Source organism: Sinohyriopsis cumingii, chromosome 1 (assembly GCF_028554795.1).
Source record: "Sinohyriopsis cumingii isolate HCF-2022 chromosome 1, ASM2855479v2, whole genome shotgun sequence".
NCBI classification, from domain to species: domain Eukaryota; kingdom Metazoa; phylum Mollusca; class Bivalvia; order Unionida; family Unionidae; genus Sinohyriopsis; species Sinohyriopsis cumingii.
The window spans coordinates 131047677-131074355 of record NC_142961.1 but is presented as its reverse complement, the minus strand read 5'-3'; the positions used below and the strand labels follow the sequence as shown (position 1 = coordinate 131074355).

The 26679-nt window shown below is 35.6% G+C and overlaps 1 protein-coding gene across 1 annotated transcript in view; it reads right to left on the bottom strand.

The window, feature by feature from the left end:
* LOC149807869 (receptor-type tyrosine-protein phosphatase epsilon-like) overlaps window positions 1-26679 on the bottom strand; it is a 74427-nt gene that overhangs the window by 37102 nt on the left and 10646 nt on the right. Inside the window, exons 5-12 of the mRNA XM_089971431.1 lie at window positions 15399-15513; window positions 14548-14681; window positions 6088-6296; window positions 4939-5026; window positions 2674-2750; window positions 2402-2438; window positions 2164-2261; window positions 1391-1510 (exon numbers count right to left, since the gene is read on the bottom strand). Of these exons, the coding sequence (XP_089827557.1) occupies window positions 1391-1510; window positions 2164-2261; window positions 2402-2438; window positions 2674-2750; window positions 4939-5026; window positions 6088-6296; window positions 14548-14681; window positions 15399-15513 (878 nt within the window). The remainder of the gene's footprint in view (window positions 1-1390; window positions 1511-2163; window positions 2262-2401; window positions 2439-2673; window positions 2751-4938; window positions 5027-6087; window positions 6297-14547; window positions 14682-15398; window positions 15514-26679) is intronic.

The following is a 26679-nucleotide window of genomic DNA, read 5'->3' as shown; positions in this document are numbered from 1 at the left end:
TATGCTGTCCACATGAAAGAGACATACGATAACTTAAGGCAGCTACTGAATTCCATTGAGTATAACAAGTACAGCTGGCACCGCTGTGGTGATTTGAAGGTAGTTGCCCTTTTAATGGGACTGCAGCAAGGATATACAAAATACATGTGTTTCTTATGCGAGTGGGATAGCCGAGCAAGGGAAATGCACTACATGAGGAAGGAATGGACTCACAGGCAGAATGTAGCCATTGGAGAGAAGAATATCCAACACCCAGCTCTGGTTGAGGCTCAGAAAATCTTGCTACCACCCCTTCACATCAAACTAGGTTTGATGAAGAACTTCGTGAAAGCCATTGACCGGACTTTGCCAGCATTCCGATACCTGCATGAAAAATTCCCTCGACTCAGCGAAGCAAAGATTAAAGAGGGAGTTTTTGTGGGTCCTCAGATTCGAGAGCTTTTCAAAGATGACCGGTTCAACAACTTGCTGGAAGGTGACGCGAAACAAGCATGGAATGCTTTTCGCCTAGTTTCTACAAACTTCCTCGGAAATGTTAGGGCAGAAAACTATAAGGAACTAGTAGAAGACATGTTGATGAAGTATAAGAAACTTGGCTGCAATATGTCTCTAAAGATTCACTTCCTTCATTCCCATTTGGATTTCTTTCCTAGCAACTGTGGTATTGTTAGTGATGAACACGGCGAACGTTTTCATCAAGATATCGCAACAATGGAACAAAGATACCAGGGAAAATGGTCCACTACAATGCTGGCTGACTACTGCTGGACACTCCTCAGAGATGCTCCCGAACAGCTGTACAAGAGACAGGCGAAGAAATCTAAGATGTAGTCAATGACTTGATTTTTTATAGGTAGGCTATTACAGTTGACCTTTTACTGTTGGAATGCATTTCGTTATGTAAACATTAATTTCTTGCAGATTACAAAAAAACTAGAGCCAATTTTGCAATTTGACTGTCATATTCGTGTTCAGCACATAAAAATTGATAAGAATTGACTAATTTTATTTCAGTAACATGACTTTTGTAAAAATTTGTTGTCCAGTGTAATTAAACATTGTAATTGAACATTTAACAAACACAACGTTTTCAAATCGTGTTTTAGATAATGATAATAAAATCTTGTATTGGGTATATTTTAACGAAATTCATAGTTTCACCTTTTTATCCACAATGATTTATCATTCTTTGAGTTGTATAGGAACATCTGTTAATATTTACAAGCCTGTATGAGGACTCAAATAATACGCGTTTGATGCATTTTTAGATTCTCGGGATGTTTATATAGCACGTTAGGTTTTTTCTTCTCAGTTTGAAGATAATACAATCAGAATTGCTATAATAATTAATAATGCTATATAATCAAAATATGTACAATATCTGTCTTACCTTTTTAAGCTCTAGTGTCCTTATGGAAAAATCAGAGAATGATTCACACTGAACAAGTCTGACAGATATTTCACCAAATTCGATTGTCCCCTCGTTTGGCCAATATTTCTCACATTTATGCTGCAAAAATCATTACGTCAGTAAAGCTGTATTTATCATTGGAACGACCAAAATTAAATAAGACTTAAAATATGAATTCCTTGTCATCTAATCAAAATACAACTTCATAAATAGTGAAAGGTCTGCGAAATAAGAAGACACCGTAATTAAATGTTCAAAGTATCTGATGGATAATCATGTTAGTCAAAAGGTAAACTATTTATAATTGCTTAAATAACAAGTTCCAAGCTGATAATAATAAAACAACAACAACGAAATAAACAACAGAAACAACAACACTAGTGATACTACTACTGTTACTACTACTACTAGTGTTGATGGTGGTAATAATAATTGTGATATCGATAAGCGTGTATCTTTATGTGAGCTTATCTTCAAAAATCTTATGTCAGTAACTCTTCCTAGTCTGTTCAGTTTCTCAACACCATAACATTTATATATATATATAAATGATTTGAATATAACTTAGCATTCTGTTCTTTGCTGGTATGTACCCTTCGCCAATTAGATTAAAGTCAATGCTTATGTTAAGCAAATCTAACAGGAGCATTTAACTGAAATATTTAATGTGCAGTTATCAGGGTTTGTATTTCTGAAAGGAGAACGAAAGTAGTCATAAAGATGGCAATGATGCTCATAATAGTTTGAATTACCTTTCCATTTTCTATCAAATTACTTAGCATTACAATTTTGAGGGATTTTGTCTGCCATATCATTCTCCAGAAGTCATTTAGAGTCTTCATTGCGGGACCTGCAAATATGTATTTATATTTATTGTATGTGCAGTATCGTAACAAAAACACGTCTGGATGCAAATGCAAATGCTTTTGTTTGAAAAATAATAGCATTAACCGGATATAGAAATTCAAACTTGAGATCAAAAGCACTCACCCTGTGCGGCTATGTATGCATTAGTTGTCTTGAAACCCTGGAAACAAGAATTAATGCAACATGAAAGAAAGCACACATGAGAGCATATTGGAAATGCAGTCAACTAAAATAATACAAACATTAGGCCATACAGGCAATCATAAATGTGTAATCTAACTTTGCAAGTAGGAAAGATTGATAATTTGAGAGTTCGTTACGATATTGGGTTACCTAGTGTGTATGGTGTTCGTACAAAATTGCTACACATCTTTCAGGTAAAATAAACTACTTACATTCACGTAACACGCATTAATATAATCAGTTTCAGTAGCTGGGTCCCATATCTCCAGCCGAACCCTTGTCTCATCATCTGCAATATTAAACGTTAGATTTGTGGGAGACATAGCTTTCAATCTCCCATACAAACTGTTGATTTATTTATGATTAGGCTAACGAATATGTTACTATAGAACATCTAAATAGCAGATAAGGATACGGTTTATTTTAATTCATGCCTTGTCGTGATATGAAACGGATTTACAACATCATTGATGAATGTGATTGATTCAACATTGCTAACTCACGATCTCAGACATTAATACTATAATAGTCGTCGTTATAAGCAAAATATGTGAATATCGTCTTTTTAATTACGTAATGTCGTAACATACTCTGCATAGATATAAAGTATGACATCTAAAGTGAGATTGACCTGACATACAAAACCTGACTGTATATAATCAACTGAGACTCAACACTGTTGGTGCAATGTGTTTTAAATGATCAATGAAAAAATCGAACATCTATCTGAATACTGATGAACATATTATGATGAACAGAATTATAGGTTACTGCATTTGTATGGGAAAATATGAACGAGTTTTCGGAATGAATACTGCACGAACTTGTGAGTGCAGTATATCCTTTTGACAAAATGAGTTCTTATTTTTCCATACAAATACAGTAACCTTTTTAGAATATGCTCATTTTTTATTCTACCTAAGGTTTAATTATACAAACAAAATAGACTACAAGAAACATCGTAAATGAATGAATGCCGTATTCCCAACTAAATACACGAGCGCAGATTTGACATTGCAAAATGACATCATTATTAATGCGCACACAGCTCCGCCCAGATAAATTTGAACTTAGTCACGCGGTCGACATAACTTTCGAAAGAAAATCGCTTGTGTAGTTGAAATTGAAATTTTCAGTCATATTGTGAATGAATGGGCATTGTAACGAATTTTCCATTAGATCTGGAGTGAATATATTTTGGTATTTTGTTTCGATTCGACGAACGTTTGTGATTTTGGACTGGATTCATCTGTGCAAATTATACATGAAATACATCGGATAGAAATGGCGCGGGAGAAGCTTGTTTACGTCTGCAAATGTGTTTCTGTTTCTGTCATTGAATGTTTGAAATCATAACGTGGGAAAATATGAAGTCCTTCAATTGCAATTTTCAAAAAGGCGTTATGGAATTTAATGTGTATTTCATTTTGAGTGCAGTAAGGAGAATGCAATTGCACTTATCATCGAAATTACAGCACACTTTCGAAATGTGTAATCCATATTGAAAACCTATGACATGGCTCATGTAACTCGGATTTGCAGAATTAAGAAAAACATTTTGAGGAAATTCAGGATGTACAACTGCAAGTATATTTTATTTTGCCATTCTTATCACCAGCTAAAGAAAACATTATATGCCTTGTTATTTGTAAGGACCTAATCCGTCATTTATATAAGGTAGCTAGCCTAAATTCGCAACATTGTATCAACGCGGAATGTGCCAACACATCTGAGGCTTTTCTGCAGTCCACGAAACATGTTTTAGTTCATTCAGAAACAAATTTAAACAACTACAATGTAAAGAGCCTCTTAGGCGAGAGTACATGATTTGTTTACAAATAAAAAGTGCTGGCGTCTGAGTCCACTGTTTATTTACAAAAGAAAGTAGTTCCTTTTTTCATGTGAATGCTATATGTACATTGTCGCGCCCGTTCAGTATCGGGAAATATTGAACGATTCTGTCAAAGTAAAGTTAACAGGGGAAAAAGTGAGCATATAATAATACAGTTTATTATTTTAAGTATATCTTTAATTCTGATTTTGTTCACTGATATTATGCATATTTCTAAACCTATTTTGTCTGTAAATTCCATGTTTGGTCTAAAATTATTCATGGTTTCAGAGCACAGAGTTTGTATATAGACATTGCTGTGCTAGCTATCGAACGTTTTCCAAGTACGGTTATTGTACATAAATATTCTTATAATCTTTTGCTTGCATTCATGACGTAAAGTATTGTTTAGCTTTGCAGTTGTTTAAAAATTTTTGTGCTTCAAACTTTGTATAATTTCGAATTCAATAAACCTGAGACAATCTTTCTTAAAGGCAAGAAAACATGAATCTGTCAATCACTCTTTCAGCAAATGAACGAATGAGAAAAGAAGTAATTCATCAATTGATCCACTTATATTTCTTACTGCTTTAAAATACTTATGTAAAATGTAAACAACGATATAACAAATTAGATAGATACATACATGGGTAATTATCTTGATACCGATTTTTCGTCCTGTTCTCTGGGAGGAGTGCCGCATCGTGCCTCATAGTAAGTCCCTGTGGCAGTTTCTAAATGAGAATTATCTTAGATCATTATTGGTTCTTTGTAAAATGGCGAAATTATCTAACTTTTGTGTTTCCACTGTAAGAGGTTTATAATATGGACGAAGGATTTGCTAATTTGCTTGTGCTGCTCGTATCTAATAGACGGATGTCTTTGATAAGGGAACATGTGTGCCACCAGGAAGACCTAGTTGAAAAATGATAGTCAACGCGAAATAACTGGAACTGTTCTTAACAAGTATTTATTTATATTGAGAGTTAAAAATATGCCCTGGAAAAGCTTAAAATAAAAAGCAAATGTATGTTGTTATGAATATCTCAATCTCCCGTTCTCGTTTTGTTTGGGTAATATTTTGGGAACAATCGGTACGCCGAATTATATTCACATTACATGTTAAATGAAAACATAAAGAAGATAACATAGCTAGGCAAAGATATGCCTTAGTAGTCATTAAAGTAAAATCGTCATACAGAGGGAGTGAGAGGGGGAAATAGAAAGAGAGAAAGAGTTGTCGAGTATGAAAAGATTTTATTCGTATGAAAATATTTCCCCAAGGTTATGTAAATGACCATAGAACATAGCACAATGTTAAACTATGGACTTCATTGACATTTACACATTATATATTAAATTTTCCTTTATGAAAAAATCTCCCATTGATGATATCATCTTGACACATTGATCTAATATTGTTTATGGATTAACTTGTTGGCTTTTTTATTCAGTTTATTGTTAAGCGCGAAAACGTGTTGATACTATCTTTGCGAAATCCAGATTAAAATAATGGTTACCACAATGCTCATTTTCAAGGTAAAATATATGTCACGTGTATAACAATGTAGTCAGTTAATTTTGTTGATATATAACGGATGAACATTTTGAATACAACCATTTGTTATTATTTCATAAGAATAAGGTTTCTGCTCAATTTAATGTGTGTGGAATGTTTGTGGCTGTGGTATGACTTAAAACAACACCGATCTCTTCCAAGCAGTAATGTCATGAAATTCATAGTTGAGCCAAAACATATAAGAGTTTACATTAACACAGGGATTAGAAAACCTACATTATATTCCTCCTCGAATGAGTGTGGATACATTTTGCGGCTGAGAAGAAAAGAAGATAAATCTTCCAATAGGATCGATGTCTTCTTAGCAGCTTTTTCTGGAAAGTTGGTGTAGTACTCCGTAGAATTCTCGCAGATATTCATGTACTCGTTTTGTCTTTGAGCCTCTGATTTCTTTGTGGCTCGATCCTTCAATTCTATTGGTTCATCTAAAATATAGTAAGAGCAGTGACATAAACGCACTGACAAAATGACGCATATTTATGTATTGAAGAAAATAATTAAATCAGACATTTTACACAGTGTGAGCTTATTCACTATGAATGACGGCTATAAAGAAACATTTAGACCATTCGGGACCGACCTAATTACCGCATAAAGAAATGTCATTAATAAAATAAGTAAGACGTTTAACACGTTGGCGTAGAATTAAACCAACATAAGGATATTTTTATTTGGACCGCTGTCCATCAATCTTTGAACTTCATTAATCGTAGTGCACATTTTAGAGGATGGTTAACATGTTTTTACTTGTCAAAGAAGAGAACGCCACGTGTTTCAGGAACTTATTTGAACCAAAGAAAATATTGTATCAAGACTGGAATTTTATATTGTACAATATTGCAGTCAGGACGGTATTCCGCTTCATTCTGTTTTTGTATAAACACTACATATATAATTTTGAATGGATGCTGTTATAGCCCATCTTCATTTTTCGATACATTTGATCTGTTTTGTCTTATCCTATTTTATAAGAGAGAGGCAGTGACAGACCTCACAGAAAAAGTCACCTTAATTTACAATAAAATCAATATAAGAGGTCTGCAATTTCTTTGCACCGTGTCTATGACGTCTTAGGAGAGACTTTAGCAGCAACTACTGTTTAAGGTACTGCAGTGCTGGTAGGATTAAAAGTCTGCAACAAGATATTCTATATCATAGTAATTCATAAAAACAATCATATTTTGACCTTTGGAAAAATAAATTATGTAGGACCAGTGATTGAAAATTGTTTTGGTTGTAAATAAATGCAAATAATGTGAACTATCCGGGGAATGAATTAAAGTATTTCTTCTCCAAATACGTTACACAATCAAGTTACTTTGTGAATAATAGCATGCTACCTCTCGAATCCACCTTTGCTAAAAGACGAAAATCTTCTTTTCTTGACTCATATAGATAAAGGGCAATAACACTACAAATTACCTTCCACTGCTAGTGTAGCAAGTTTAGAGCTTTGCTTTTCAAGTGGTAACAACGTAACAGCTGAACCTCTGATAATCTAAGCCATTATCATGTTTTATCTGAACCCTCCTATGTTACTTTTGGAATTATATATCTAATTGTTCATTCTGCTGCAGTTTGTATATGTTATTATACATTATTGTTACAATCTCTTTCAAATTTGAATATATTAGTCCCCTTTAGGGACATCGTTAACCTCGTGCAACGTCAATACATGTTAGCCCGAAATTGACTATATTTACTTACTCCGTTCGCAGGAGTGATGCTATTAGAATGGTTTAAAATGCTGCGTTGGTAATATAGTCTTGGCTTCTTCTTATGATGTGTTGTTTTGATATAACTGTTAACAAGGCATTATGCATTGGTTCATAAACGATTTCTTCTAAGACGACACCCTTTCACTTTTCCCTTGTAACAAGAGTGATTTGGCGAGTGCGGAACGTACTGCATGACTAATTTAAGCTTTATTTCCTCTAACTGTGTCATTTTTGTTTGGATGTCATCTAAGTGCATACAGTGCATACGTTTAAAGCAAGGGTGGATAGTCATAACTCATGTGTTGTATGTACACAATGTATATCGTAGCAGCATATGTAGCAAGTGGTCTGAAGAAAATGCATTGATTATCTCTAGCGGTCACACCTGGTCGACTTCCATTGCGAGACTTTTGGGTGAAGGCTGGGATGGAGTAGGATGTGAAAACAATTCAAACGCCTTTCGAACAGATGGTTAGTCTGGTACAACACATTTCCTGACATCAGGGGAAATTTTACCTCTTTTTCTCTCCATTGTTCTCGCACATTTTCTGACTCATTGGTGGAGTATTCCCAATTTTTAATCCGTTCGTCTAGCCGCACCTTCTGAAACTCACCATTACCATGCAATAAATTTCAGTGATAAATATGTTCATCCAGTCAGGCCATTGAAACGGAGGTATATGTGATGACCGGACCATATGGTATGCCAAGCACACAAGATAGCAGTTATGACAATGCCATACTTCCGAATGTCCCCTCCCTACCATAAAGAGAAAACATGTGCCATTTTCAAAAACAATTGGCCGAGTCATCGATGCCATTGTGCAAACCGACTCAGCAAGTGACAGGACACAGTGAGTGTTACTCAGCATCGACAAAACAATCATATTCAGATTCGACTACAGGGCAGACTGAATTCAGCTAATAGGCCACAATTAAATACATTAATCGGGTGATGGCCATTTTGGAATATCATTCGCCTCGTACCGCAACATAACACTATAAAATCAAGGCATTCAGCAGATTTTGGTGAGGAGGAATAAATGTGTGGTCCCGTCTCGTCCCCAAGGAGTAAAGGCAACAATAACCGGCCCTAGGTATAACTGGTGACCCGGCTAATTATAAGGCTTTCGTTTCAGAGAGCTACCTATCATCAACATTCTTCTCCCGCTTATATCTTACACACTTTAATGCCTTTAGAACGGACCTCCCGGTCATCGATACGAATTTAGTAGCCATCCTTATGTCGGCTGCATTGTACTACAAAATGAGGATGAGAATGTGTTCGATGTCACGTCCAAGCTATAACGGAATTTCTTTGTTACGTCCTCCATTTTAGATTTTCGTCCAAGTCGCGGGAAACTCAAGACATGTCCTCATTTGGGAGATAAGGTTGAATACTTTTAGGGTCCTCTACCGAGCAGCTCAACATATGAGTTATGGTCAATGGCTTGATCGCTTGGGCTAACGCGGATTAATACGACGGGATGCTAGAATGCTGTCCACGTTGCGTAAACTTCATCGCACCTTAGCTTTACGAACCACTGTGTTTAGCTCGCTATTGCTTGTTGCATGAAGGATATAACAGGTTGTGAGGCATGCAGCTCAAGAACTTCCCGTCCAACTCGCCTCTCGATCCACTCAGCGTTTCAAACGACTGAGCACCTCCCCGTGCCAGTGCAAAGAGATATTAAGCGGTATCGGGACAGGGGGTTGTTTCAGTCATATGTGCTTCATTATCGATCCCACCCAAAAGACCGGAAACAACAACGTAACCAACCTAGGGGACAATCGTGCAAATCTATTTTTCCATCATCAAGTCTCAAAACCATAAACATTGACCTACCCTCCCTACCGCCTGCACACTGCCAATACGTGGGCGGAAAATGTCTGCAATTTCGAGCTCAATGGAGTCCCTATTCCGTCTGACTGTTTGGGTGATCCAGGTCATTTTGGAAGGACTTCAGGTTTCGTTCATCTTCTCGTTTCACATACGAACCATCATATCAGAACAAATGCATATGTACAACAGAAGATATGGTCGCTTATCAAAAATATAGGCGTTTGAGATTGTGCAAAGTTTACAATCTCCGTGGTTTTATTTACAGCTGGATCTCGTTCATAAGGGGAGTGGTACGTTGAGAGTCATGATCGATTTCAGTCTCATGAGGCAACACATTGCACCTCCAAAATTCAAGATGGAGACAAGGAGATCAATCTGGCTCTCCGTCCAAATGGACGAGGATGCCGTCAGTGTTTATTTGACCGACGCATATGATCACGTTTATATCCACCTACTGTCACACACATTTATCTTATATGCTTACCGCGACACAGATAATCAATTATAATTGCTTCCCATTTGCCTCAATATCCACCGTGGAAATTTTATCAAGATTATTGATTGCGTCTTCACCCTGTTCAGATCGACGTCACCCACAACGATTGCAGCTTACCTGGATGACATCCACCATAAACCTTTTTTAAGTTATATCCTAATCCAAGACATGAACGATCTCCTCTTTCTTTAAATCATTTAGTCAAGAATAGGTTATCATATGTTCGCCATCAAAGAATCATCATTCAGTCGCTCTTTTCCAAAGAAAGTTCAGAAACAACGGCCATTCATGATCATGTAGGTGCTCGAGCAATACATGAAACACAAAAATACAAATCGTGGAATGCGGAAACGCCTATTCCTTCCGTTGAAGAATGCGAAATAGAACATCATCCCTCAATCCCTTCTTCGTGCTGAGATGAATATACGTTCGGCCTCAAAATATCAGAATCGAGATTACCACTCATATGATCAGATTACTCAATTGCGAACCTTGCATTTGAACGTAACGTTTTGATCCAGGATATAATATAAACTGTTGACTGGCATGAGGAGCAAACTTTCTCGCGTTTTACCTCTGAGACTTAGGTTCACATAGGTAAACACTGAATCTAATGTGTCCGATGGCGGCAGCACTGACATAAGTAAGACCCAATTGAAACAATCAAATCGCTACGTTCGCCAGTAAACGTTTGTAGATAAGATTATTTCAGTATTCACATTGTTAACCGTATGTTATGGTCAAAGGTCACGTAACACGGGACAATGTTACTTACGTAATTAGGAGAATGGGTTGTTGGTCGCCTAGGGAATCAAAACAACCTTCTCAAAGAAGATACCCGAGGTAGAGGTTGGATTCTCAACATACCCTGCCTCTGTTACCTATTATCCTAATGTAATGTGACTGGGGAACGTATCTGAAGGAGAATGGAATTTTTGAAGTAAACTAAATTTCTGAGAAGATACTTACCCAATCACGATTTTTGAATCACATTACCTAAAATTGCCACAACCAGTCCTCCCTATGAACATCCCCATTGGCATATCGCTCAGCTAAAAGCTAGCGACACATGCTGCGAGCAGGTGTACCTAATGGTCAAGAGTTATTGCCCGTTGTAATTATGATATAGCAATTGTGGCTAAATGTTATTTCCAGGTGTATGTTTAGATAATGACCTTATAGATGCAAGCATCACAATTGGCTAGACCAGAAGAAATCATATTCACGATAAGCTGAAATATACTTTGCGACCCTTTCATCCCAAGCGGCATTACTTTATATTGGTAAAGTCCATCTGAAGTCACGAATGCCGAAATTGCCTTTGCTCATTTCGTTAATGGAGATCGCCAAGAATATGCTTGTATCACACTATTCACATTCCTAAATTCAGTACAGATACAAACAGTATTTATCTGGTTTTGGAACAAATATGCATAGTGAAATCCAGTCACTTTTACTGGGCTCTGTGAAATCATTCTACAGCAAATACTGAATTTCCTTTTTGAATCGTTCCTGTTTGTGATAATAAATTCTGTACGGGGGTTGTTTCACATAATTTGATTTTAGATTAGCAACGTTAGGAAGCATGTTGTTCGTTCTTGTAAGTTACATCTGAAAATAAGTGCTCAAATTCAAATAATAGCTGTTTAAGTTCATTTCTTTGTCGCTATTGCAAATGTGATAGGTTTTGGTCAAGATTTTTCATAGTTTGGAATTATGAAAATTTGGCACTCCAATGTCACTATAATCTATTTTTATTCCTTCAGTTAAATCTTCACTTAGTGCTACAGGTACAACTGAATTAATCACATTTTAACCTGGCTATTTCTTTCAATGAACTGAAACTACTATACTTTATTTAGATCCCAGGACCACTAATATTATAATTACCTCATTAAATTTCTTCTTAAATTTGTACAGGCCGTAATATATAATATGAAGAAATATTTGAAGTATGAGCAAGAGAGACAGAACTCCATTATTTCTAAACTCAAAAAGTCTCTCCATTTTCGTTCTGTCTATCCATACTGTCAATTTTGACTTGCATTGCGGAATGCCAAATTCAAGCATAATTGGCTGGAAAGTTCCAGACCTACAATTTTACCCATGACGCTACTGGACAAATTCGTGAAGGCCAAATTGAGTTTTAAAAAAATATCTGTTTTATTATTCCTCAAAAAAATCGTTTTTGAAAACAATGTTGACGCACACATAATGGTCAACATGTATTGGTTACCTGACTTGGTCTAAGATAAGGGACCAACACAATGTACCATAATTCTACTAAATGATTGGTCAAAGGCAGGAATATGTTGTATATGAGCCTTGGGAATTTTCTAATTTTGGCAGGTACGACAAGATTTACATTATTTACTTTTAACATACTTAATTGTTGGACAGTAGAAGTGAGTTAAGATCATTTTCTCATAAGAGTTACATTTTTAATGAAATATGTGACATGAACTTCAACAGCTTCAGTTTCACTAATGTCCTTTTGAAACAAGCAGGAGATATCAGGATCATGTCACTGTTCTACTACAAGTGATTGTCGTTTATCACCCTGATTAGAAAAAAAGTGAATGAGTCGTTAATACCTTCTGATTGATACAAGCAAGACGTGAAAGTGACCTCATTAAAAGCCTGACTAATACATGTGTCAGCTCAAAGAATACTTTCCTTATCAACATCATTCTCAAGAAGTTTCTGTGTCATAACTATTGTAACTGCACAAGCTGGAAATAAATCAGGGAATCCTTTTTCATTTGGATCGACTTTCTTATCCACGCAAGGCTTATCTGGTAGAAGAGGATTAGCTACGACCTTGTCTCCGTCTAGGTCATTGCCTAGTAATACATGAATGTCATCAATGGGTTGAACCTACTGTTACGCCTGTCACGCGTCCAGAGACTAAGTCTGATGACAAATGTACACAATGGAGAAGCACATTAACAAAGCAAAATACAATAAAAGAGACTATGAAAAGCTCCTGTGTCCCTTAAAATTCTAACTAGGATAGGATTGGCCGAATCATCCAAAAGTTATATATAGAACCCTTCGGTTCATATTTCTCCACAATACAGTCAGACTTGGGTTTCCCAGGCCGAACGTATATACTGCATTAAATACATGACCGTAACCTTGACCTCTTAGAAGTAAGAGCATTTGGAATAGGTATGTCTTGATTATGATGTCTATTTTTTAATGTGTAGCAATCAGAAATAACGTGTCCTTTTCTCTTGCACTAGGTAAACGAAGGAAGAGACAAGTATTTTGAATCAATCTTATCAGAAGCTTGATGTTTAGAAGCTATGTTAGTTTGAGTTTTAGAACGCTTTAGACTGAACTACTTTTTTGCCAGAAGACTGTTGAGAAAAAGTCTTATTTACAAAAGGAACTTCGTGTGTTAAGAATACTCATCAGCAGTTCAAGCAGCAGTTTCCAAGGTTTCAATATGATGCTCGTCAATATACTACTTGAAGCTTTCACAAAGATTTTAAAAACTATGGGGAAAAATATTTCAGACAAACAGTTTTCTGACATATTCCATCCGAATTTCAAAATAATCCCGGACGAGCCCCTAATTCTTAGACAAGAAAATCACATTACATTGACATGTAAAGAAAATAAAAAGACTCCAAAACCCACAAACAATCAAATCAAACCAAACTCAAATTAAACCAAATATACATTAAATCAAATATATGAAACAGTTACGTCCTTCTTTTGTGCTGTCGATACACTCATACACACTTTATAACATAGTTTTATATTGGTAAGTTTTGCTGAGTATAGCGTAATACATGATATATTACAAATGATTTCACTGGCTCACTGACTGTTCCTAGGCATTGTGTCAATAAAGTGCCAGTACTATTTTCTATTCCTATAAAAGTGAGCTTTATAAAACACATTACTTGTTTTACTATAAATTTATACTGAACATTCTTGCGTTTGCATATAATTCGACTACACACCGTGTATTTTATTTGCACTAAATTGCACTTGTCCACTAAAGACTGTTGCTAAAGCTACTAGAAAAAATACAGTATACATGGTTTTCATCGTTAAATCAAACACTGACATGTATCACTGTACTTACAACTGAAATTATATATCAATATAGGTCAATATAAAATATCTTCCAGCATACGTAACAAGACATACTCATGTACTATTTTGCAAACACCACTGTTGTTCTGTTTTACTATTTGTTTGTCTTGTCTATGTTTTGTGTTTAACTTTGAAAAAGACTCATTAAGATTCGAAAGCGCGTATGCTAGTTCAATACTAGTTTTGCACTGTTCGTAGTCAGTTTATTAAATTTATCTTAATCAATCCGTGACAAACGTGGTCCCTTGCTGGATCCAGTACACTTAAAAGGACTGTTGTTCGCCGTGTGAGTCGTATTCTATATGCATATATGTATGTATTTGTGTGTGAGTGTGCGAGTGTAAGCGTGTGTGAGAGTGTGTGTTGCATTAAAACTAAATACAATTGGGAAGCGATGAAAGGGGAAAGAAAATTACTTTAAAGCGCGACAAAGATGAACACTGAATTGTTTATGGAAAAATCTCAAATAGTATTTCTGAGTATCATGTGATGTTCAGGTATGAACTTACCATATATTACGTTTTCACCCGTATTCTGCTCTGTGTGCATCCCTCTTCTTGTCTTCGCTGAGGAGCTCGAAAGATCCTCGAAAGCTGCATCGGCAGTCTTATGTAGATGTCTTATCTTTCTTTTCAAGTAAATACTGTATGCAATGAATAAAGTAATAACTTGATATTCAATACTTAAAATTGTACTTGCAGTTTAAATTTGATACAACGCAAGAACGTATTCACTGTGATTTCTTTGAATGGATGATAGTATAGCAACACTGAATTCAACCTTTTTTAAAAGTAATGCTGTTGTATCTAGACTATACTTCCTTGGGAAATATGGTAGCTATAAATTTGCGTTCAGTATAAGTTAGTCCTTGTGGCCAAGAAACATTATGGCTGTGTAACTTTATTGATGTTGGTTGCATTATCCTAATTGAACGTAGAATAATTCATAGACACAGAAACATTCACAATAACCAGTATTTGTATTGTCACCGTATTAAATTGACAGAACGTTTTATCAGGGTTAGCTAACATTGAAAGGATTGCAGGCATAGATATAATATGCTTTCTGATTATACACAATATGCATTACCTTGTTTGCTTTCAAATATCAATATTAAATGAATACATATTTATTAAAACATGAGGTCCGAAAGAGTGTATATGAAAGCAAATATTATATGTCAATGTTTCAAATATGTTGATAACATATTTAACTTCATGTCATATTATGATTGCTTAATCACAAATTGTTCATGTAGCTGTGTAATGGAATACAACCAAATAATATAACATGTAAATTGAGTAGGTGATGAATAACAAATAGCAATATCAACATGAATATTAAAGAAAGCGTCTTCAACCTTCTGCAGACAATGACACCAGCAGTAACTCCTACTACAGCCAGAAATACAGCGACAAACATTACCATGGCAATTACTTCAATGTCAGGACCCTTTTTCATTACTTCTGAAATTCCTGCGCCAAGAAAGCAGAATATATGTAAAATATTTCATGCATGATACGGACAATATTCCCGCAGAAAACATGATATATATATTTGTTCTGTAAGCACGATCGATTTTGGAATAGACCATGAACGCTTTTATCGCGAGAGGCATTGGCGGATATAAACAGAATTTGAGGATGAAGACAAATTAAAACAAAATACATTGCAAAAAATAACACGAAGGTTAAAAATGGAAAACTAGCGAGACACTATTTTCGAGATCTTTTCGCTGTTTTGAATGTTGTCTTGCGATTTTACAAGAAGATGAAATTTTAAAATAATTATATATGAGTTTATAAATTAGTTCATCTAAAATGTATGATTGCTGGACACATATAGAGGCTGAATACTATATGACGATTTATACTGTCATTCTTCATGTGACATTAATGAAATATGTATTATATCATTTTCTGAATTATGATCTTTGAACACAATATATTGACCACATATTAGACATTTGCGCAAATTGAACTGGCGAATTATGTGTTGCCTTATTCAAGTTTTTAATCTGAGTTTAAGTGTTCCTAAATATAGCTTTTGCGTGGTAGTGGACTTAATAATAATATAATGCAATGAGCCAGATAATAGCATATGTCATGGTAATATTGGTACAGAAAGGCAATCTCATTGATTATTATTGAGTCAAAATTACATTTTATGTTAATGAATTTTTCGTTTTAAAGTCTACGCATTTTGTCTGGTATCGCGGAAGTTACATTACTTTACTATAACCTGCGGAAAACAATCTGTGATTTGTATATCTTAACATTGATGACATCACGTTATTATGTAATAGACATTTTACTAATGAAAGACTATCTATGGTGACTCGGACCGTGTTCTAGAAAGCTATCTGTGTTGCAGACTAAATGTTTGATAGCATTCAATAACTTCAGCCAGTTTTAGAGGGTCGTCCAGTTGTATGGCAGGCATTATTTGACCAATATATCCCTTTTCTATCCAGTTCATACTATTGAAGGTGGTTGGGAGAGTCTGAAGTATAGAAATTGAATGGGTGTGTTGGTGGATATTTGTGTTGCAAATCCATAGATGCTGTTTGACAAACGTTATGACTTTATTTATTCTAGTTATTATATGCATATAACTATATATGTAAGTTTCATCTTCGTATAATTTAATATCATCCAGTTAGGCAGGTATTTCACCTCGTTACTGTTGATTTCAATTAACATTTTAATCAATTATAAATTATTCTTTTGCAATTGCCTTTTGGCACTCCGCTATTTTATAATTGTTTAGTAGTCTACAACATCTCGTTTATTAATTTTCAAGCAACATTAAACTAATCCGGAAGTGGACATAAACAACATGACTAGTAAACTCTTTAAATCGGCTATGGTAGCAAACCAACTCATGTCGACATCAGCACAATGTAGTGTTCAGTTGTTGTTGTTTTTGTGGGGTTTAACTCCCTTTTTCAGCACACGATAGGCTATGCCTGGCGGCCACCGACCCACGAGAAGCTACTGGCAAGCTTTATCACATACCCACATTGTGTGGAGTTCAGTAACATTTGTAAATGTGTAGGACAAATATAGAATGTCAAACGTATTGCAATGTAAATTTTTTGTTTTGTTTGTTTTTTGCATGACTGGAGGAAGTGGGATATCAGAGGTGTTAGCGAACGCTGAAATACAATCAGTGTTTCAAAAACACGATATGAGCATAGTGTTCCATCCCAGTGTGTTTGTTCTGGTATAGTCGAATGTAACAGTGATTGTGGTCAGCGTATTGCGCTGATGCCCTTCGTTAAACAATTAACAATATCAACTAGTGATACAAGTCTAAACGAGTATAATTACGAATCATCTGAGGTGTCACCACGTGTATAACCCAGCATGTAATAATACTACTTATCAAATCCATATTGACACCACCTATTTCACCTGTGCGTGGTACCATCGATGCAAGTTCATTTCACATAAATAAAACGCCATAATGATTGAATGGTCTTGACATTGCGATTAGATCTAGATCGGCTAATCGTGAGATTTTCTTAATTGTGTTCCTGGTAAACAGAAACCTCTTCCCTGGTTTAATTATGAATTTTAAATATTTTCCACAGGACCATTCATGACTTTCATTCGGCCACCACCACATTCCAACATCAGTTTTGTCATACAGTACCACATCATAACATATATAATTGGTACAAGCGTAATTGGTACAAGCGTGAGCTACATACGCATGAAAATATATATCAACAACCGATTGTATGAATAACTGCAAGTGTTACAATAAAACGTAATAAATCAGGTACAATGCATGAAGCTATTATTGGAAACTCTGCAAACCAGTGTTGGTGTTTTGATGTAGCACCATGTACGCCTACCAAATGTTATATGGGGAGTGCCTGATAATGCATAGACAAGCAATATTTCTTGAAAAAGTACCTGATCACCGTTTAGAAACTTAAGTCTCTCAAAAAGTGTCAAATACTATTTTACTATTCTCTTGTCTAGTATTCGATTTACACTGAGACCATACTCGTCAATACACATGATACTATATTCAGTGAATCGGTTAGCACTGGAATCCACAAGGTCAGTGCTTGACAACTCAACGTTGCCAGCTGCATCTCCTGTGCATCAAATTTGCTACGTTTGCATTCTTCTTACACAACAAGGTGGCTTACTTTGTGTTTAGCTTAAAACGTAAGTTTTCGAAGATCTCTAATTTTATGACTGTATGGTCCTAAAATAAGAAACATAAATGAGAGTAAACCTTGACACTTGTTTTAATTTAATTAATAAATTATGTCCTCGAATAAAAATTAAATAAATAACATACAGTATTGTCAAATAAGTTCCAAATGGCCCTTCAAGTGTTATCACTGGTACAAATGATGCATTCAGTTCCAACTGAATTTCAGAGGTATTCTAAATAATTTCAGATTTTGAATGTGTTGATGTGCCTGTAGTCTCAAAAGAGATATTGTGCCAATGGCTTGGCGTGTACTTATTTAATAGCATGCTTTTGATGTATCATAATAATATAGACCAAAACAGTTCTTTGCTGAATTCAGCATAATTTCAATTTTATAGATCTTTTAAAAATATAAATAAGGAACACTTTGTGTTTCACTGAATTATAATTATAAAAAAAAATTGCAACCAAAATCCAATACTGAATGCAGCAGTAAGATTGATCCTGATAAAGAGGTTAATTCGAGAATGAGTAATTTTCCAAGAAAACAAGATGGTATAAAAAAAACACAAAGCACAAAAGTAGAATCATTATGTCGGCCAAAATCCCATTTCTAGAAAAATCTAAGTTGTAAGCAAAACAAAATATACTATTAAAATTATTATAAACAGACGATAAACATCAGAAAGACCAATAATTTTCATTCTGAATTCCACTATCATAAATTCAGATTTAGATAACCATGTTTTTATTAATTTTGATCTGAACGTTTAGTCCATACTCATATAAAATGTTAACAATTCATTATGTTGTTTACAAAATCAGTGAGCATTGTCAGGTACACAGTGAACATGAGTTTGGATTAGGTCAAGTACAAAATACAAAAGTAAGTAATCAATACTCGTTAAGAAAAGCCTGCAAATAACACAGATTAAAAAAAGCATAACACTGCAAAAGTCAAATATGAGACTGCGGGGAACTGTCCATTAAAACCTCATTCAGACCTGATTTCATAACTACAGCCGACACAGGTATGCGTTTTCGTTGATGTAATTATCACAATATCATGCATGTAAAGATTGTGTATCATCTGGAATGTAGTCAGGTCAACCGTTTAATGTCGACCGCATGCATTTACATGTCATTGAGAAGAAACAACTAATGTGGGCTCATGAACACGTAATAACATTTTAGAGTTTGTGCCGGTCACCAGCTTGATTATTTGTCGAATGTTTCATAGATCAATCGGTGTCATATGCGTCGGCAGGGAGTTAAATACAATTCTAGATGGCACCATTATCTGCTGAAACCATGAACGAGTTACTTACCGTTAGACCACCAAACTGACTTGATCGAATATTAGGCTAACTGAAATAAGCTCGCAGCTGTTCTAGTGCCATCTCATATGCACGTGTTACGCCAGCGATATCAGGTGCTCAAAAATTCACACTGGATTTACGTTTCAATGTTGAGATTGTTGTCATCGTGGGTTGTGTGTATAACGACCTGTTGTTTGGAAGGAAATACACGCAGACACTGAATATTTCAGCACTCATCACCTGTGTACGAGATTAGTCATATACCTCAAATGAAATCTATAACAAGTTCATGCATCATCGCGCGGTATCTATTTATGTGATTGGTGACTGGGAAATCAACATGGCCGCACTATTGACTTCGGGTGTGTTTTGCCCGCACTAACTGATACCACAAGTGTTTCCAATCGATCGGCAGGATTGTTAGTGTTGTACAGTCCACCAAGTCAGTTTGGTGGTCTAACGGTAAGTAACTCGTTCATGGTTTCAGCAGACAATGGTGCCATCTAGAATTGTATTTAACTCCCTGCCGACGCATATGACACCGATTGATCTATGAAACATTCTTCCTGGTATGATAGTGTTTTTGTCGCAACCGTTTCAGCTAAGTCTACAAGTAATTTTGTTGCATGTTTTGTTCCTCTGATGTTGGTGCAATATGTTTTAGTTTTGGCGTGAGTGCAATACTTCGGTTTCGTTGTTGCTTCTACTAATTTGTTACTATTTCTTCAATCACTATCATTCTTTCTTCGTCTGCACGAAAGTTCAGGTCTAAGTTGGTAATCTATCTATCCTCTTATTGTTCTTATTATTTTTATGTTGATGTAAGAGGTGGACAAACTGATTGTTTTCCTCTCAATCTGTTATATATTCATGGTCTCTAGGAAGTTGTTGTTGTTCTGATTGCATCACCAGCTGAGGTTTTTCCCACCTTCCCGTTAAGTCTTTATATAAAGCTTTACCATATTCAGTGTCTTAGCTATTATATGCAGTATATGTTCTTGCGAAATGATTACACAGACCACCGGTACATTGTTTCTTTCCAGTAAACACCATGAACGCCATTCAAAGTCATCATTGTTTATTATGTGTATCTGATGGAACTTTTACCATAAAATCATTACAGTCGGGAGGTCTGTAGAGAGCAATAGCGAATTGATTAACAAAGGTTGACTGGCGCGTAGTTTCTTTGAATTACTTAACCGGTGTTTGCATCTCCTCCTGATACTCGGGTGGCAAACTTAGTATCCTAAGAATAGCCTCTTTAAATTCAAGTGCATGTGTGCATTTTGCATGTACACCAGGAGGTCCTCCCATTTCACCAAGGTCTTCTTTGATATCCCCAATCGCTTGTGGCACATATCCCAAGTGTTTTCAGTTGATCTTATTGCTTTCTTGCTCTCCTTTATACGTGTTATTCCTGGGCTTACAACATTCAAGCACACTATGGACCTTGTTACACGCTTTGCCAATCGCATACAGAGCTGTATGATCGCACGAGTAATAGATAATTGTGTTTGGTTCGAAGATTTGACGTTGGTTTAAAAAAGCATTCATATTTACAGATTCCTCACCATCCGAGCATTAACAACCACACACCAAGCTTAGGAAACAATTTAGATTCCATCGGATAATCGTTATGTACGTAATGAAGATGTTATGGATATTCTACAATAATTTTAAAGAATTATCCGCGGTCACTCTTGATGTCATCAAGATTACTTATATCTACATTGTAACTGTTGTCGGCAGTGGAGTCATTCCCGTCCACGTTTGGTGGAATGACGAACGAGTATATGTGAATCACCATTGCAATCCAACTACGAAGTGATCGCAAGATAAACGTGTGTTCGTAAATGTCAGTGAGCCATTACGACTGGATTTGTGCTTTAGATAACGACTCACAGCAAGCCATTCTCAGTCATTAAAGGTAAAGAGCGTGATCTAACTTCTACAAGTGTATAACAACAGTACAACAAACTTTCTCTAAAGCAGATACAGATCGGTTTAAAATGCATAACAAACTTTGCTTTTGTGCTCGTTATCTTTTTCTCAGGTTTCTTCACGTGACTGCGATTTGTAAAATGCTACTGAATTCCGGTAAACTTGTCCCAGCTGCTCATGTACTCGTATGGATACATACCTTTCTCGTCGGGAAGTCAGGATTGGTTCGACAATGCATATCAGCGATTACAAAACTCTCCTCCGTTACATGGTTTTTTTAACCTTTCCAGACCGAGTTCGTAAACTGGAATGAATATTGTTGCAAATTTGGCCAATTGGTGATTCTAACGCTGCGGCAACTGCATGCATCATTAAGTGGTCATTATAAACTAGGAATTATGAAATGCTACAGGATGTTTTGTTTTGCTTAGTTACATTCTGAACTCTGGATTACAAGCGTTGTGTGCAGCTTCCTTGTACACGGCAACGATGTGACAGTTATAACTGACATTTTATTGTTGCAAATTAAAGCTTCTTGACAGATCCAGCAATAAATAACTGAAAAGATCCACGAATATTAACACTGGTCACAATCATGTGTGCTGGTGAACAGAGCTATTTTCGAATCAAATTCGCTGTAGTCTCGACAGATTTAAGAAACACCGTTTTCGAGTACTTTCAGCGATACAGCACTGGATGGTCAGTTTCCATATCATACCTAACTGCTATGCAACAAAATCCGCATCTTTATTGGTCGATGAGTTGCATTGATTGGTCGTTGCTTGGCGGGGTGAGTTCTACTGGAGGGTTAATGCATTCAAGGTACGCGTAGATGATAAAGAGAAGTTTCATCTTGCATTGCAAGGCAGTGACATTGAGAATTGTTTGCATCATTCTAGCATTTGTGTTAGCTGTGGTTTTATACAAATCCCACAACATTAAATGTCATAGTTGTATGTTTATTACATGCATGCAACATGTGCATATATATTCATTGCCTTTTCCTTATTTGAATGATTCAGTTAAGCATCCGAGCAAGATTCTTTATCCATGCCTGATGGCATACCGTTTCTGCTTGTTTTGAATTCGCTTAGTAACAGCAAATCTATATAGGCTTGTCCGCGTTGTACATGTGGGATCGTTCCAGCGACTAAGGGCGTTTATCGTCTATAAAAAAATTAATACCTATTACTGTGTGCATTATTTCTAATTAGTTTAGTGTGGATTTAGTAACCAGCACAGGATTGTCGATGTGATCAATGTTGAGTTAATCCATGCGATTCTGGTATTTTCGAGGTGATCATTGAGCTTATATAACACATACATACTTGCACATTCAAATCATCTGTTGTCGCAGATCTTCACACGTATCAATGGTCGTGGTTGAACCTACGCTATTGATTTTCTATATGAAACGGTTGATATACAAAATATGTAACTCGACTTGCAAACAAGATTATTCAAGATTGTTAAAGCATCGTTGTGTCTCAAAGGTGGTGTGGTTTGAAATCCATCCTTGTCGCTACTTAGTGGCATAAGAAAATGCGCATTAAAACAATATCATATTGAACCGCAGAGTGACTCAAGTTTCTCGCAAAATATGTGATTCCTGGAATCATATTTTCAACAATTGTATTTGCCTGGTTTATATATGGGTGGGGTAATTGTTTCTTGAATTTCTAACTCGCCACTACGGGCTTGAAATTTGGATTCAAGTAGTTGTGGTTCCTGGGCTTTTGCAAGAACATACTAGGCAGCTTCAGTAGCAATGACATATGTAATATGTTTTTATTTATCCGTAATACGACGACGATGTTTTCACGAGGACTGTTTTTTTTTTAACTCGTCTATTATCACAAGTATGTCAGATTTACTTGCACCTCTTGATATTTGTATAATCTGCACGCAAGCAAATAAATAAATCCGTTATACATTTAATATTGTGGCTGATAGGAACGCGTCTTAGTTGTCTTAATTAAAACCTGTATTGAGAGTGTAAAGGAAAGCCACATATTTACGGCTATTTATAATGTTAATAATATATATTAATTGTAGGTCGATCTCATATTTCCAGCTCTTTCACTATAAATATTTCAATTATTTTTCGATATTAACAAATAGTTTATATCTCTCTGAATTGATTGAACATTAAGAACAACCGTTATTATGAAGTCACCATCAGTTGTTGATAATGCAAGTACGAAACCGAGTCGTGAATGAGATACTGTACTAACAGCCTTGAATGGGCTTAAGTTCAATTAGTCTCCTTGCTACACTCTTCTAAATTTACTCTAAACAAAACAGTAACATAAATATGAATACATTGTCAGTTCTTACTCCTTATACACAAATCTAAGAGAGCATAACGGCTATGCTGCAATATAGTTCCATGTGACATATGTCACATTACATGCCGCCTGACCTAAGTTCACCACCATAGCTTGGTCTTGAACTCAAACGCTAGTAAACAAGATATTTATAGCATGATTATTTCTCTAATCCTGAATAAAAAATAGCAGTGAATATATTGTTTACACATGACGATTATAATCATGGAAACAATTAAACCAAAAATATAGATATACATAACACATATCAGTATTATAGATGACAAATGGAACCGGATAGATTTCCACAGTATATTCATTTCAAACTGTCTTTGCGTAGCTCGCACAGATTGCACAATCTTGTAAGTTCATGAACATTAATTTGCTGGTTCGCGCTAAATAAATATAATTACTAACATAAATAGAGAAAAATATTTAAGAGGTCCAAGTTGAAATCATATATATATATATATATATATATATATATATATATATATATATATATATATATATATATATCAGATGTGAACAATTGTCGGCATTAATTATACTAAAGATTTATTTACTAATCAAAATATAACTGTGTATTTGTATAAAGGATTCGAGAGAGGAGCATATATGATTTAAATCCATTGAAAACAGTATAAAGAGTGATATATCTGACGAAGACAGACATGGGGGATGCTCTAAAAGTCTCCTGAACACAATGATACTTTGCAATTCGAAGAATTGCAAAAACTTAATGCTAAAACTGAATGCTAAAACAAACATTAAGGATCATGAGATTCAAAGGTTAGTGAATGAGTTTATACATGCTACAGCAAAATTGATAGCTAAAGGTAATGCTTTGTCTTCGTTCCAATACAAAATGATTTCATAGAAATATAAGCATATATAGGTGATATTAAAAGGAAAAATATTAGTTCCGCTACCAAATTAATATCTGCGTACAAATGCAAAGAGAAAGTACATTAGTGGACGTAGTAATATCAAGGTGTTAGCAGCTATTCAGATAATATAAAGCATTAGCTGGTAACAATAGAAAATTTCATTTTCTTAACTAATGTATCTCTATTATTTGACACATAGTATGATGTCCCACCCTGTCGCATTATCCTGACACCAGGCCGACCAGTGCCAACACAAACGTCTTAATGCTGAGAGACTAGCGAGGCAGCTAGTAGTAACATTTGTATAATGTCTTTAGTATGGCTCGGCCGGGGTTTGAACACACGAGCTACCGCATCCGATACAGACACTCAAAACCACTGGGGCACTGGAGCGGTTAGTTTGTGTTCTGCAATTTGAGAGATCCACTAATAATGCTTTGAACATGCCCGTGTCGGGCGGATGTATATGTCTAAAAGATGTCTGTGAGATGTGGCTGAACGCGTGAAGATATTAGCGAAGAGGTATGCATGGGAGTTCTCAATTACTTTTTTAGGAGATATTAAATTAATAACTTTGTGTGTAACGGAGATGCTTTTGCATCCTGATATATTTCATTTGAACCAGGAAAATCTTACGAATGCTATCACTGTATCTCAGGAGGTCCATGACGAGCATTATACAGTACCTTCTCCATAGCGGTGCAGTATAAATGCCTCCTTTTATCTTAACAGTGATGCCAGTCTCAATCTATTCAGGTATCTATATGAATATGTATATATCAATGAAACTATGTATCCATATATGTATGTATGTATGTATGTATGTATGTATGTATGTATGTATGTATGTATGATGTTGTTGTTGTTGTTGTTGTTGTAGTGTTTAACGATATATTTCAGCACACGATAGACTATACATGGCGGCCAGTATAAATGGTGGAGGAAGAACCCGGGAAAACCCCGGAAAGAATCACCGACCCACGAGAAGCTACTGGCAAGCTTTCTCACATACCGACATTGGCTGAATCTGAGACTCGACCCCACGCAGGCAGAGGTGAGATGGCAGTCATCCATAACTGAGAGCACATTTTAGACCACTCGGCCATTCGGGGCCCCATGTATATATATGTGTATGCATGCATGTATGTATGTATGTATGTATGGATGTATGTATGTATGTATGTATGCATGTATGTATGTATGTGTGTTAGTGTGTGTTTGTGCATGTGTGTGTGTGTGTGTGTATGCATGGATGTATGTATGTATGTAATTGTCTGTATGTATATATGTTTCTATTTATATCTGTTTGCATGTATACATGCATGTAAATATGTATGTATCTGTCTATGTCTCTCTCTTTCTGTCTCTGTCCCAGTTTCTCTCTCTACCTCTATATATATATATATTTATATATATACATATATATATATATATATATATATATATATATATATATATATATATATATATATATATATATATATATATATATATATATATATATATATATATATATAAGCCGATAGATGATTGCTTCTTCTACACCAGACACATTTTCTAACCTCGTCGGAGTGTTTCACCCTTGGTTCCTATCTATCTTGTAATTAAATAATCTTCGTGCGTAAAAATGGCAATGCTATCGTCACAGAGGCACTACTGAGACAATTCCAAACAGTTCCAAAAAGTAAATGTTATTGAGCCGCAGTGAAACTTCCAAAGAATTTTCATGATGCAAAACATGAATGTACCGTTTAACTTTGGCGTCCCTGTTTTTAGGATGTGGCATGCCGAACAATTATCCATACTAAAATGTAGGGACCAGATCCGAAATATCTTCTTCGACTCATCGATGGTCACGTCATCTACGTCGCAAGGCTGCAAGATACACTTGCGCGTGTAATTGGTAATCATTTTCTCGACTGTAACAATATTATCACGATTACATATTTTATACAAAATCGATCGATCGATCGAGAGAGACGCGAAGG